The 15,471-nt window shown below is 33.7% G+C and overlaps 1 protein-coding gene across 2 annotated transcripts in view; it reads right to left on the reverse strand.

Annotated features, from left to right (window-relative positions):
* Nucleotides 1–3,675: 3,675 nt before the first annotated feature.
* LOC123706581 (ATP-binding cassette sub-family G member 1) overlaps nucleotides 3,676–15,471 on the reverse strand; it is a 29,374-nt gene continuing 17,578 nt past the window's right edge. For both annotated transcript variants that reach the window (XM_045655867.1, XM_045655866.1), the window contains exons 3-8: nucleotides 13,210–13,509; nucleotides 12,070–12,644; nucleotides 11,377–11,532; nucleotides 9,418–9,813; nucleotides 7,605–7,705; nucleotides 3,676–7,281 (exon numbers count right to left, since the gene is read on the reverse strand). In XM_045655867.1, the coding sequence (XP_045511823.1) occupies nucleotides 6,781–7,281; nucleotides 7,605–7,705; nucleotides 9,418–9,813; nucleotides 11,377–11,532; nucleotides 12,070–12,644; nucleotides 13,210–13,509 (2,029 nt within the window). In that variant the 3' untranslated portion in view covers nucleotides 3,676–6,780. The remainder of the gene's footprint in view (nucleotides 7,282–7,604; nucleotides 7,706–9,417; nucleotides 9,814–11,376; nucleotides 11,533–12,069; nucleotides 12,645–13,209; nucleotides 13,510–15,471) is intronic.

The raw sequence follows: 15,471 nt of genomic DNA on the forward strand, positions 1-15,471 counted from the left end.
TGTACCAAGCAGCTTTTCTGACTGTGCCGTACTACAGTGCTGAAGATATTATATACTGTTGACAATTTGAGAAATCAGCGAGTGTCAAGGTCGTATTGAACGATAAATGATTTCGACTTCCGAATCAAATGTTGCGTCAACAATGGCTTGAATATTATTATTAAAATTTCTCTAAGTGAATTAGTTTAGGTTTCGACACCTCAGAGCGGTCTGAGTGTCTTATATATATCTGGTCTAGTCTTTCAAAATATCAGGTCATTCCTGTTTATAAATAGTGCAGTAGAGCGAAAGCCAAGTAACTATTTCAAGAAATGTTATAAGCGTTTTCTTTTAGTTCTTTCACTGTAAATCACAGGAATTGCTTCAGCAAAAAATCGTAATCCAAAATTGTAATAAAGGAACAACAATTTCCGAAATTAAAGCGAACATTCTGCGGTCAAAAGTTAATAAACAACGTCCCAAACTCTTGCAAATATCCAATAATTCACAAACATGGAACTTATAAGGCATTATTTGTAAGATAAGCGTTCCGACATGTGCCGGCCGCTCGTTCCCTGGAGACGGTTAACTTTATTGGGCATAAAGTAAACCTACTTTTATTTTAAGTGTAAACGATTCATAACTTTAAATGGATTTTTTTAGTCGTCTCTTCGTGTTCATATTTCACTTTCACATAGTTCATAAACCACTGAAGTCTGAAACTATATAACGGAAGCTCAGATTGTATTATAAGAGATATGACGCTTTATCTATTTAAAATATTACTTTTTACACTATATTCCATCGCTATTTCTCTTTACTATACATTTGATAGTATTCAGCGCTGTTAAAAAATGGGTCTTCGACAAAATCATGTATAGGTAGGTATGACTAATTTTAGTGCGCCTCTAGTGGTTTCGCGTAAAACAAGGATTTTCTTACAAATATTTGAATCAGACTTAGAACTTTGTCAAAACCATTCACAATAAAAGAGAAACATAATTTTTACTTGTATACTTACATATAATTTTCCATCTAATCAACACCTAATCAGCAAGCAATGTTTGTATAGAGAAATATATCTAAAAAATTAGTTTGTAAACATTTCAGTAAATCTACGTTAATTGTACAAGCTAAATAACGTGAAAATCTAATCAACTTATACTAGTGAGATGTGTTAATAGAGGTCGTTAGTGAGACCTTCGAATATGTTGGAAGTTCGGACCAATTAGCCGATGTGTGCTTGTGGAGTGAATATAAATAGGAAAGTGCCTCCAGCTGCTACAATGAGATAGGGTTAAGTAATTAGATAAATATAGTTTGTTCGGGTGTAATATCAGTACGTATAAATAACTAAAGTATCTGTATATAGAAAGTCATTCTCCTTAGAATGACATATACATGATAAGAGATTTGTTACTTATAAGATTTCTTCTCCGAATATAAAACTTATAATTAATCCAGGCCAGTCCGGCCACGATGGATAGCGCAAAAGATAGCGCGCTCGCTCTAATTCGTATCTCAAGTAACAATTGTCTGGAGCGCTGTCAAATATGTCCGACTGCTTTTGAAACTAGATTTAAGATGGATTGACGTTCTAGAATACTAATAATAAGTTTGAAAAATATAGAAAAAAATAAGAAAATCTCAATGAGGTAACGCCCGAGCCAGGGTTTGAATCCTAAAATATTTGCTATACATAATATAAACTCAGGCTTATAAGTAAATAAATTGTTTTACGCGAATTTTTTTTAAAGGGCATTTTGTCAAATTAATTCGACTTGAAATTCGCCATATAGAATAAATATTAAAAAAAACCATCAGTGGATAAACATTTAATGTTGCGTACTGAACCCTTTTCATTCACCCTGAACGTTCTTACTAATGATGATTTTTAAACTGGGCGACATTAGTACATCCCCAGCGAGACTATAACGGCCGAGAATTATCTATGAACTATGAATAGGGAACCCCCAATATATAAATGTATAACTATTAGTTATTGAATTGTTTTCTAATATTGAAGCTTGGGAGCTTTCCCATCGGGATTTTAAGGGCAGGGTAACTTATAAATTCTTTAAATACGAGTGCCTATCTTTTTAATATTTAATTGCATTATTAATGTTTCGCCCGATAACTCTTAAAAACAACTTGTCTTAATGATGGCCTACTATAAACCTGATATACAATATACATACTTTTACATTGTTTTGTAATAAGTTGTTTACAATGAAACTGTGTACATTTATTTAAATACCACTTAATTTTGTGTTTATTGCTTGCACATACAGATAACAAATTCGAAAATAGGTCGCAAGCTCGCCAAAATAAGAAAAGGTCCTTCTTTAAACCCAGTAATATGAATTTCATCCAGGATTGTATTGCAAATTGCAATCGACTAGGTACGATCTAAGGCATTTTTTCTTGTTTTTGTCTCGGTTTTTGTCCCTAGATGGCACGGGCGCATCGTAGGGTTAGGTAGTAAATGCAGATTTATAGAATGCCCCTAGATACTTTAATTTGCACTACCTAACTGCACGATTGGCATTGTCCATTATGTGTTATTGGCAGGTTTAGGTTATTTTTTTTTCTCAATCGAATACGTGTTAAGCTGTAACGGTAGAAAATAAGTTTAAACTAAATAAATAATTACACAATAACCCAATTATAAATAAAATGTATAAAACTAAATCAGAACTTGCCATAATTACAACTTCTTAACTAAAGTACTTTTTTCATCACAACGTTAAGGGCCTATATGGTCGGACAACACCAAAAAAGTACATTGTTTCTTTCCATTTTTAGTCATCGTGTCTTGAAGTATGGCGAATGGAAAAAATATACAGTGGAGTTGAGTAGTTTATGTATCCATTTTGAAAGATCGATACACGATTTAAATAACTTCGCTTGATAGAAAAAAAATCCAAACATAGCCAATTTTTGACACCTTGAATCCATTTTATGATAAAAATGTATATAGAACATGATTTTGAAATTTACACGATATATTTTATCGCAAGCCAAGTTATCCATTTCAGAAGAAAAATTGATAAAATTACATTAATTTAATGTTTTACATAACTAATTGTTATTACGGGCCGGGGCGCCTCAGCACTCCAGCTCTTCATTGCGTACCAATCCACCCTGAGACACTGACACAGCAATGCGTGCTGGGATAGGGCCTTTAAACAATTTGAGAGAAAAAGATGAAGGAGTACTTGACTGTCTTGAGTGTACGGAGCAATTTAGTTTTTATGACTAGGGTAGGTAGGGTAAATATAATAACTATTTGATTGTTATTTATAGATCGAAACGAAAAATGACAACCAATTCCTTTAATTTACTTATAAAAAAACTGTAGTATTGTAAACTAAAGTACAAAAAACACGATATATAGCATCCTTATTCTAACGCATTTTTAATAATTTTAAGTTTCAATAGAATATATATTATATATATAAAGATTATCATCTGCTTCTGTGATGCCGCAAGGTGGGGGGGGGGGGCTAGTATGCGCATTGGGCAGCTTCTCCCCTACCCGTCCTAGAGAATTCAATCCTTGTTTTTTGATTAATTTATCATAATAAATTCGTATCTACTATATTAGCAAACGGCGACGCCCTTCATCTGTTTGTCTTTTAATAAAATTGTAATGCTTAAAAAGACAAAGGAAAACACCAAAAATAAAACAAACAATTCACTATAAAAATCACAGTCGTTTATTAATAATCCATAAATACTGGTAATTAAGATACCGACGAAGAGAATTATGAAAGATAGCATAATTAAAATTTAACTATTACAGCTAGAATGTAGTGAACGGCGAATAAGATATGTACGCCTGCCATTTCTTGTTCTTAGTCTGTCAAAATCGAAAATTTATTTGCGAGAAACAGAACATATTAAAATTGAAGAGCTCTATAATGTATTGCGAAGGCTTAGAAAACATTTATAACGTGTATTACTTCATAAGTGAACAATTAGACTCCTTCACTGACTTAAGAATTATAAAAATTCATACACTTACTAATCCATATTGTATTATATCATTAATACACTTGCATTTTTTCTACATTATTCACTCAAAACAGAACCTGGAAGCCATTCTTCATTGACATCTTAATGCCAACCCATGAACTAATCAAACATGCCAACGTAATGATCACGTGCCTCAAAAGCCAAGCGATGATATCAGAAATCCCGTTCCATTAACAAGGTTTTTGACGTTCCACGTACCGTTTCGACGTTTTTAAAAACCAATACAAATACTTATTTCAGTAAGATAATATCGTATTATGACCATTTTATAGGTCAAAGACGATGTAAGCGGTAAATATATGGCCAATTGCAAGGCAAAGTCACTTCCTAGTACAAAATGTGATAAGTTTTAGGAAATAATTTATCGATTCTTAAAAGGCCGAGCCTTTTGGCAGTGTAAGTATCCATGGATATCACTAAACAACAAGTATAGGCCCAGTTTTTTAAAAACATTTCCAGTACTTCGCATGTTTTAACGTTCATGGTAGGCCCCGTATTGTAAGATAAAATAAAACTACAAATTTTCATAACACGACAGTGGCACCCTATTTCATAACTAAATTTAATATATAAAAAACCAAATATCACATATAACGTATCCGGCCTCATTATAAATCTTAAACTACATACCATTGTTACCATGGTAACCATTTTACTTGGAACAAATATGGTACGTGTCCATGTTTTATAACAAGTCCGAATTTATTCTAAAATTAAAAATACCATAATACCTAACAAAACACAGTATTAAATTCTAAATTGGGTAATACATTTAGAGAAATGTAGTCGAAGTGATATTAAAACTAATACAATACATAACTAAAACCATAATGCAAATATTATTACCATTGTCATATATTATTACTAATTATTATATAATTTTTGCAATTTTATTTATGATTTAGGGATAAGCTTTAGAAACGAGACTTATGAGAGCGCTTACTATGACTCTGAAAACTGTATTACATTTTGACAAATGTGAATCGTAACTCTAGTATGTCAAAATACGTTTTTGACATACTAGAGTTACGATTTGACGTTTTGACTTGCGGTAGCGCTAAGCCTCGACTCTGAATGTATTGTCTAAAGATATTTAATAAATAGACTTTATAACACTTTTCTATATCTGTTCGGATAATAAACATTACTGAACAGACAAAGTTTTGTACTAACTTAAACACGATATCTGAGCTCTCACTCTGTAAATTCCTATAGCGAAAGCGATGAAGACTCCTACGATTGTGTTTGCAAGTTTGATATAGTACTCTTAATATCCGTCACAACCTTGAGATAGTGCGGTAAATTCCCTATTATTGAGACGGATTCGCTATTGGAACTTATAGAATAAGGGCTAACTAAGGGGCTTGGGACAAAATCACTATTATATGTCATTCCCATAAAAATTTAGTTTAGCATTAGTTAGTAGGAAGCAACTGTCGAGGAGTGATTTGATGTCAAGTCCTGTTCTTAATACGAGAAATATAATCCAAATAGGGAACTTCTAAGATTTGTGATGTATTAGAGTAAATGTAGTACATACTAAAATAAATGCAAACAAATATTAGGTTCTTTATCACACAAGGTTTACACATTAAAGCTCTAATGTGACTTAAAAGATGTCTAGAAAGGATTAATTTTTCCTATCGTTTCTGTCTAGTTCCTACTCATATGTGGAATATGATGTAATGGTTGCAACAACTTACAAACGTTGTGTAATACAAAAAAAAAATCTTAGTGATTAAAAAGAGTGGCGGAGAGTTTATTGCCAGTTCTTTTCTTCCGCTCTACACACCTGATTTGAGAACTGGGAGTAAATGTAAAATTAGAAGCATTTAATGTATATTTCTTTTTTTGGCGTTCATAAGTACATTGTGTTACATATATGAACTACCTATATGATTTTTGACTTTTGAGATATAAAAATTGAGTGAAAGATCAAATACGTGTGCAGAATTATACAAATCTTCTAAAGGCTAGAACTATGAATATGGAATACAAAAAAATACAAGGCAAATTGTTACCGGATTTACACATCTTAGTCTAATTAATCTTTAATCACATCGTATCTACTCTATGGTGAAAAGAGACAAAACATATACGTACGTATACACAATGGCATTGTTACGAACTGGTCACATGTCCGAGCGTGACCTTCAATGGGAACAAACTTTAAACGACTAATACTATCGATTAACCAAATACCTATTGTACTATGTTAAAGTAATAGTAAAGTATATTTATGAAGCTAACGTATATTAAAATACAATTTAGCTCAACGTGTTATTATAAGTTGTTCTAGTTGTTCTCTTTATTGATTTGTTGGGCTTGTAATATGACAAATCCGTATTTTTTTTAAACGGACTTTGTGTTGAAGAAACTTCATCCAATAATGTGATTTTGACAGACTGAGACGAAGGTACCATTTAACGTACGTAAACATCTACGATTGCAATGATTACATGGAAATAATATCAATATTTAACTTAAAATTAAGTCATGGGCCCGATCAACTATAAAATCTTAACCTAATTACTTATAAACCATCGACTAAGTCGAGCTGCATACTATAAAGCTAATTATTTCGAAAACTACATATAAACCTACGTCGACCACTAATTGCGCCGGCGTAAACAATAAAACTGACAGCTGTCAGCCGACTTGTCAGTTGTCAGATGACAATTGTCAGTTTCAACAGACACGGCAGTGTTGCTAACTCGATAAAATGGAAAGAATTATCACCGTAAATACAAAGCGGTTTGTGCTCTACTGCATCATTTTTAACTTGAATCTTAGAACTAGATAGGAGATTATTCTAATACCGATAAAGAACACGGTGAGAGCACCGATGTCTACCCAGAAGTTTGCGTCATTCATGCTCATATATTTAAGGAATTGGCTCGGCTTTCTGTAATGGCAGAAGTCGATAGAGCATTTGAGTTTTTCTCTGTCGTAGCCATATACGGATAGCATGGCTCCTTCGAAGCCGTATCGAATGTAACTGACATATGTGAGCCAAGATAAGTATTCGGGAACGGCGTCAAAATTGATAAAGAAACCTGAGAATAGGACCACTGGGATTGTAGTCACGGGCCCGAGATAGACCCCCGTTTCAATCTTCATAGCGGCTCCAATGAGAAGGCCTAGGGACTGGGCGACCAGCGCCGTGAGGATATTAACGGTCGCGAACATTAATATCCGATCCAACTCCATCGGCTGACTCGTCATAAAGTACACGATTATTACGTAGACGCCACTAAACACGATCTGAAATTTAATTGTGTGTTTTAAAGTTAGAGAAATAAAATTAAAGCAAAATAACCATTGACAATAAGATTTTAATTTTGATATTTAAAAGGTACTTCTTATTAAATTATTATATATATTTTAAGATTTTCTATTCTTCTTAGACTTGAAATTATATAAAGCTTCAGTATCTATTTAATAATTTTAAACATCAAATCTTTATAAATTAATTTTTTCAATACCCATTTGAAAAATATGCCAAAAATTGTACACAAGAACGTATCATATGTTTCTCTCAATATAAACTGTAAGTATTAAAAAACAACTAAAAAAAGCTTGCATACCTGAAAAGGCAAATCCGCTATCGTCTTAGCGAAGTAGAACGCTTTAAGTGAATACCAGTAATTCAGGTGCTCCCTCACAAACACACTCATCTCCATTGGGACTGAAATACAAATTTGAAAGTTTAATTACTATATTCTGTATTATAATGCCCAGCTGTATTTTACACTAACTATCCCCTTATTCCCCATTATTTTATATTTAAAAACTTTCTTAGAGTTGAAGGAAAAAAAATATTAGAATTAGTCAAGCCTTTGAGTTTCCGCCTTGCCAAATACTTTGATGTGTATATAGTAAAAAATAGAAGTAAATTAAAGTTTATGAAAATCGTGGTGAGAAGTGTCTCCTTCCTGTTACCTCTTATGGAATTCAAAATAACACAAAGTTCCGTGATTTTTAAAGATCTATTACAAGATTAAATGATGACAATAGCTGACTATAAACTAAGGGTACTTTTTGATTAAATGTTTTTTTTTATAAAACTACCAGCTGCCCCCCCCCCCCAATTCGTTTCTCCTTAATGTGGTTTTAGTTAGCCTTAATACGGTGACACAAAAGAATAATTTCACTGTATTATCGTCACTATAATTTGAATTTGATTTACACTTCGGTCTAAGTAACACGTGGTTGGCTATGCTAACACGAAAAATTAAAAAAAGTAGAAATAATTTAATTTCACGGTATTTCGTTTACTACAAAATAAATTAAATTTATACTTTAGCCTCAATAACACGTGGTAATCATGATATTGAATTGTAGCTTATGTGACACGATTGTCGGTTTACCATAGCAGTGCTATTGATTACTTACTCAATCCAGTCGACGTCTATCGACGTATCGACATCTGATAGAATATTTTGGAGTTAACAGATCATTATGACTGTCAATTAATTATAGACAAATAATTTGCAATAAAATAAAATTGCGACTATAATTAAAGATCTAAGCTATCCTATCTCTTAAGTTGGACCAGACTGCTCACGGTGTGCCAATTTAATTTAAAATCGGTTAAGTAGTTTAGGACTCCATCGCGGACAAACATCGTGACAGGAGATTTATATATATTAAGATGATAACTAAAACTAACTTTGTATATTAAAATAATTGTAGATCTTTAGAAATATGTCGTTATAGAGTCTACACGGAAATATAACCGTCATCGTGGGATTTGAGATCAGAGTTTTTCGTGATGTTGATAACACTGTTACGCCATTATGTTAGGAATGAAAAAAAATAATTATATAATATTTGTAAAAATAAGAATTATATCGTCCATAACAGCCACGGGGATTCCCGTTCTCTCTAGCAATCATGGTGAACAGTTCAGTGAAGATAATATATTTATTTGCACTTCGTTACACTATAATATATAAAAAAACATGAACATAAATAAATCAAAATGAGGGCAACTGGCGGTCTTATCGCTTACGAGCGATCTCTTCCAGGCAACCACTGTGAGTAAAGAAAAAATAAAAATGTATTAAATTACATAAGATAGGCAAGTTATGCAAAAATACATGTTATACACATTTATTAAGACAAAACTAAACTGGAACAAAAAAAAACAAACTAAACTAAAAAGATGATACATTAAAAATAGAAAGTAAAAAGACACATAAATCACGATAATTTAAGATGAGTCTCACGGTAGTTAGTAGTTAGTAAGAAAGTTAGTGATACGATGTGGACAGGTAATGTTTGTACAGAAGAAATTTAAAGGTAGAGAAGGAGCTAAGCGAATAGGGACGGGAAGTGAGTTCCATAGCCTAACTGCAGAGACCTTAAAGGAATCGCCAAGAAAGGAGGAGTACTTACATGTTAAAATAGTAGGCATCATAGCAGTAAACATTGTGAACATTACAGTGAAGAAAATACATCCAGCATTGCTCTGAACATTTGCAGCATCCATTCCAATATCATAATACAGCATTCCGATAAGCAAGCCGACGACTGTATGCGAAATTAGTCTTAAATGTGTGAGTGTTGGATCTCTTATAATGCTCTTGAAGGTCCGCTTCAATAAGATCCAAAATTGCTTCCAACCCGATGTTGGGAAGCCGGTGTGTTGGGGTTTCTTGTTGAAGCTCTCGTTTGAATCGAGAAGAGACGTGGTGCAGGTGACTGGCGCAAGGTTGTTCGAATTTGGAATCGGCGGTTTCTCGGAAGCTGGTTCCGAGCTTGAGAGATCTAGCACTGTGCAAGTAGGCTTGTCTGGAAGTGGTTGGAAAATGTTAGCAGTTTATGCAAAATAAACAATGTATGTATTTAATAGCTATGAAATTTAGGATAATTTGAGGATTTCTGTTTCGTGAGCTTCAAGAGCAGTGTTTGCCTAGTGTCCTTAGCGACGCTCATCCCTAAGCTTGTAGATTCAATCCCCGGGTGTGCCACCAGTGCACGGCTGTCTATTTACGTATTTTTTTCTTAATTTATATTTCCCTGTATATGTAGTTTAATTTGCTGGGACAATATTCCATGGGATGCCGAACCACCGGGTGTCGAAGGCTACAAACTGTTTCATGATAAATGGGCACATAAACGTAGGAAACCGGGATGCCTCACACCCAAAAAGTCGACGACGTGCGTCAGGCAAGGCTGATCAACTATGACTATGTATGTGTTGTATTTTACGCAATTGTATGTTTTGGCGAATTCGCGTTTGTTTATTTAATATAAAGGTCAGTCAACAGATTTGTACCTTAACTTACAGTTTACCTATACTTTTGTTAGCTTTTAATATTTATTTAATTAAATTCAATTTTTTTGAAGTGAAACTTCTTTACCGGCGTCGTAAAAAAATTACCGTCACATTTTCGGTTACGCGTCATATTATTTCGTTACGCGCCTAATGATAATAATAAATATATTACAATTAATGAAATTCTGCAATGATCTTATTAGTAATAAGGTAAAATGAAATAATTTTATTATTTGTATTCATGACTATAATAATAAAGGCTTTTTGTTAAACTTTATCTAATTTTACTTTATTTAATCAATTTCTGTAAAGTGCATTTAGTAGATTATTTTTCGAAAATTATGGTCATAAAGAAGTTTCACTTCTTACGTGATTTAGTGAATTACTACCATTATTATCGTTATTATATATTTTTGGTATTAATGGCTTCGAATCAACCGTGGTAGGGACAAGAAAAAGATGGCGCGTAACCGAAAAATGTGACGGTAATTTTTTTCCAACGCCCATAAAGAAGCTTCACTTCAAGAAATAAATATAATTATTACTAAAATTAATTATGAATAGATAACCGCAATAGTGTTACTAATAAGTACGCAACATCAGGTCAACAACCTAATTCTTGCCGCAACTGTTAGATGACTCATGCGTAGTACACAATAGTGTCTCTTGTGGTTTTAAATTTAAACACTAAGCAGTCTTATTGAACGTTCTAACTCAAGTACTGCTCCGTCTCTTTCTGTCAAATTACGTTTACGCTGTGATGAAAAGAGACATGAGTACTTTAAATAAAAGGTTGGATTTATTTATTTGAATAAGGGGATTATTCTATAGATGCTGCTCTATGGATATTCCTTGTATATATGCTGCAATAAATAATAATAATAATTATTATATATTTCCTCAGTTTTGCATCAGAACCATGTTTGGTTTAGGAAGTCGAGTGACGAATGTAAGACTTTTTTTAAATAGTAATACAATTTAAGTATATGATTTAGTATGTATATTACAATTATAGTACGGCTTTTTATTGTGTAAATAAATAAATGAATATATTTTATAGAGTAAATGTTACTTACCGATAACAATCTCCAAGGCCTCCTTCTGAATGTTGTTCTTAGCGAGGTTGTTGTAGACACAGTTGGAAGCAGAGGCGTGAGGCCGTTCAGGCTTCTTCACGGCTAGCACCAACTTATGAACCCACTCGCCGTGTTCACCCGTCGCCACTTCCATAACTGTAAAACGATAATAAAATTATAATAGATTTACATACAACCAGTAGAACCACAACCTCGTGCGTTTTGTTCACAATTTCTTTATACGTTGTTTTTACGAGTAAGTAACATATGTGTGTCTATATCGGAAAGAATTTCAAGTCAAGGTCATGCAAGGTTTTTCGCGATGTTCTACTTCACCACATGAGGATTGAAATTTTAACTCATAATGTCGTAGACAAAGAACATGTATGAAAAATCGTAAAGAATTGCGATTCTATATTACAAATAAGTCGTCTCTAGTACAAACTATTAAGAGACAATTACAACTACGATAAGTTTCATTAAATTGTTAAAGCTAAAATAATATTAGCTTCTTATCATGTCCATGCTTTGACAGGACTATTACGGCATAATCTAAATAAAACTTACGAAACTGATAACAATTTTTTTAAATTTTTTTACTTAGCACATCGCGGTTAGAGAAAAACATGTCTTACTTATAAATTCGAGTTAAAATCATTTAGACAAACTTTAAAACAAAAAAACATAACTTACCGTAATCAGCTGGATTGTGGTAACTGGGACAATGCAGGCCCATCGTCGACATGAAAGGAACCAAATCCCTAACAGATCCCTGATATATACACTGCCCTTCCGCCAATGTGTACAAATTGTCAAACATCTCAAACAGCCTCGCAGACGGCTGATGTATCGTACATATGATGGTTCTTCCACCTCTAGCTAGAGACTTTAGCAACGATATACACTGGAAACAAGAGGAACTGTCCAAACCCGACGTCGGCTCGTCGAAGAACATCACTGGAGGATTATTAACCAACTCCAAAGCGATGGAAAGCCGCTTCCTCTGACCGCCAGACAGGTTTATTGTTCGCGTGTCCTCCGCTTCTTTGAGGCTTAACATGACGAGGATTTCGTCTATAACAATCTTCTTGTCGTTCACGGTCATGTCTTTGCCGAGTTTGAGGTTTGCGGATACCGTCATTGCTTCTCGGACTGTCAGGTGAGGCAGGAGACAGTCGTCCTGCATGATGTAGCAGGATAACTTCCTGAAGCGTCGGAGATTTCTTTCTTTACCGTTGATCAGAATTGAGCCACTCACGTTTGAGGTTCTGAAATACCATAAAAAATATTATAAGTAACAGAAGTTAATTCATCTTTTATCACGATGTAAGTTGTTACCAATTTTTTATTACCATTATTGTCGGGATATCACTCTTAATAATAAAAACAAAAAGATCAATTGTATTGAAAACATAACAGACACTTGAATATTATCATCTAATTAGCAAATTCTCGAACGGAAACGACAGCTCGCTGATTATTTAAAAACATAAATTAGTAATATTTTATTACGAATATATCTATCAGCGCAACGGTCTACATACAAAATGGTACAATTTTAAATTTGATTACATTTACACCTTGCCTATTTAATTAGTGCATAATTGAATGATAAAATCATTTATCGGTATTGGTACTATGGTCGTCAATATATAAACATAGGAGTTCTAAATTTACATTTACTACGAGTCCCAAAATCAAGGGCGCAGAGTGGGCGCCGCCGCAGCAAACTCCGCCTCTCTTTCCATGGCCAAGTTTTGTTTCGACAAGCAAATTGTCAGAAACTGCACCCATATCATGCTTATAGAAACAATTTTATGTACGAAAACTTACTTGTACCCAGCGAGAATATTCATAAGGGTACTTTTCCCGGCACCCGATGGTCCCATTATGGCTGTCAGTTCACTGGACCTGAACGTACCATTGATGCATTTCAGTAGAGTTTTATAACCTCGCTTTCTTCCTTCACTGACTGAGTATGAGAGATCTGAGAATTCTATGTCCACCGGCGGTCGCTTGGGCAGATGTGTGAGGGTGGCCATTGGCTTCTTCTGGCACGCTGAACCATTGGGAATCTTCGGGACCAGAGCCATGGCTCCAGCTCCGCCGTTACACAAGTTAATTTGTGAGCCCCTAGAATCATCATCACTCACATTAGGCATCACTTTCATTAGAATAAGTATGTTTATATTTAAAAAAAAATTATAAATTAAACAAACTACACCACTCATGCTGAAGGGTAAATAAAAAATGAGCATCTAAGAGCATATCCACCAATATATAGTTTTTACAAAGTATGTGTGTTCTCCGTATATGGGGTTTACCCAAAGATACGATTTGGTGGATTTGGACAAGCCTGACTCTAATTGAGGGTTTGATTCGATGAGAGTCCCGTTTTTGTTCTGAACTAAACCAGAATTTCCAATCGTTAAATTCAAGGTTTATATTCGGATCTAAATTAAAATATACGTCGCATAATGTTATAATTTTCTGTTATCTGTCATTTGAATTAACTAGGTCATTGAGTTTGTTTTTATATAAAATTCACAGTAGGTACCATTTTTATTTAGAGCCCTATACAAATATTAAGATATAAACAAGCTTTCTAATCTTTGAATTAAGCCGGCCTGGGTAAATATTCAGGCATTGCTAACATAACAAAAAAGATAATTGCGACCTCAAATCCCTCAACGCTTCTTCTGCCGACTACGAATTGTTAATAAGTCTTATAAGATGTAAGATAAAGAATACAAAAATATGTATACAGCATGAGTAACATGCTTGTTTATAAACGGAATACGATAAAATAGCGTCTCACAAATCATTTGATATGAGCTACAAGGCACGTGCGGCTGCTTAGCCTTGAACTTGGAGAAATGCTTACATAACATTCTTTAAGAAATAGCTGGGATTCTTGGTATATTTTTAATTGGATGTTATTTAACATAGAAGTTCGTGCTAATTGAAGTTGTATGTTAGATAAAAGTGTTTGTCAGAGGTGACAAGCACTGCATTATTACTGAAAATGAATTATATTTATTTTTGATCGCGTAGAAGGCTAACCCGTTAAAAGTAACAGACATTAATAATTTCCTACAATACCTATAATATTAGGTTTTTGGACTAGTACAGACTGTTCTTTATTTTCCTCCTAGACGCATTTTGATAGTCTCTTTAACTCTCCATACTTACCAAAATGTTCTTTTAAAATACATCAGAGAAACCTACTCCGAGTCAAACAATACAAATATGTTACATTAGTAGGTTTTAATGCTTTAAAAATAAAAAAGTGTGTATATATTTTAATATCCATCAAATGCATATTTATACAATCACAAACTACGAGTATAAGAATACAAAAGAAATTTTAAAGGAAGAATAATTACTAATTACTAAACTAACGAATAAATGCTGTACACTTTGCTCATTGAGTCTTTCTTAGTTTCAAAAGCGTGGCGATTATCTACATCGTTGGAGTTACGCCCCGAGAGTATAGCTAGAAGCATAGCTCTTCAGCATTATAAGCATGGCATTTCATTTCATAGTTATTAATTCTTTTGTTGTACGTGAGGGGTAAATATAGAGTGACAATAACGAATATTTAAAACATCTCATTGACGTGGGAGCCCTATACCAAAAATGCCCGTTTTCTCACAATGTTAATCTTCGAGCGAGTTAATTGCAAAGAAAAATTCATCAGCGTCTAGTCGTGCACGATAGTTTTTTTGTTTCTGCATATAAAACATAATCACTTTCCAACTTATTACCATGTCGAAATGTAGCATGACGGTATAGTATGAACTACTGAGAGCTGGCAGAAAGCCAACATCGTTCGCATGTAGGTACAACCTTACGTATGCAATGTATTTATAGTACATACATGTATGTAACACGCTCACGTGTTTAATGGTATGTTATTCCATGTGTTTGAAGATGTTCAAGAGAAATTAAAAACACTACCCCAATTTTAAAGAGGTTAAGAGGTTTTTTAGAGAGTTTAGTAAATAGCTGTCTTTTCTGGTCGGCATGAGGAAATGTAAATAAATGTTTATTAGACAGAACATGATCCAATGGTGATGTATCGAGGAATGATCT

This window comes from Pieris brassicae, chromosome 2, assembly GCF_905147105.1.
Source record: "Pieris brassicae chromosome 2, ilPieBrab1.1, whole genome shotgun sequence".
In the NCBI taxonomy this organism is placed as follows: domain Eukaryota; kingdom Metazoa; phylum Arthropoda; class Insecta; order Lepidoptera; family Pieridae; genus Pieris; species Pieris brassicae.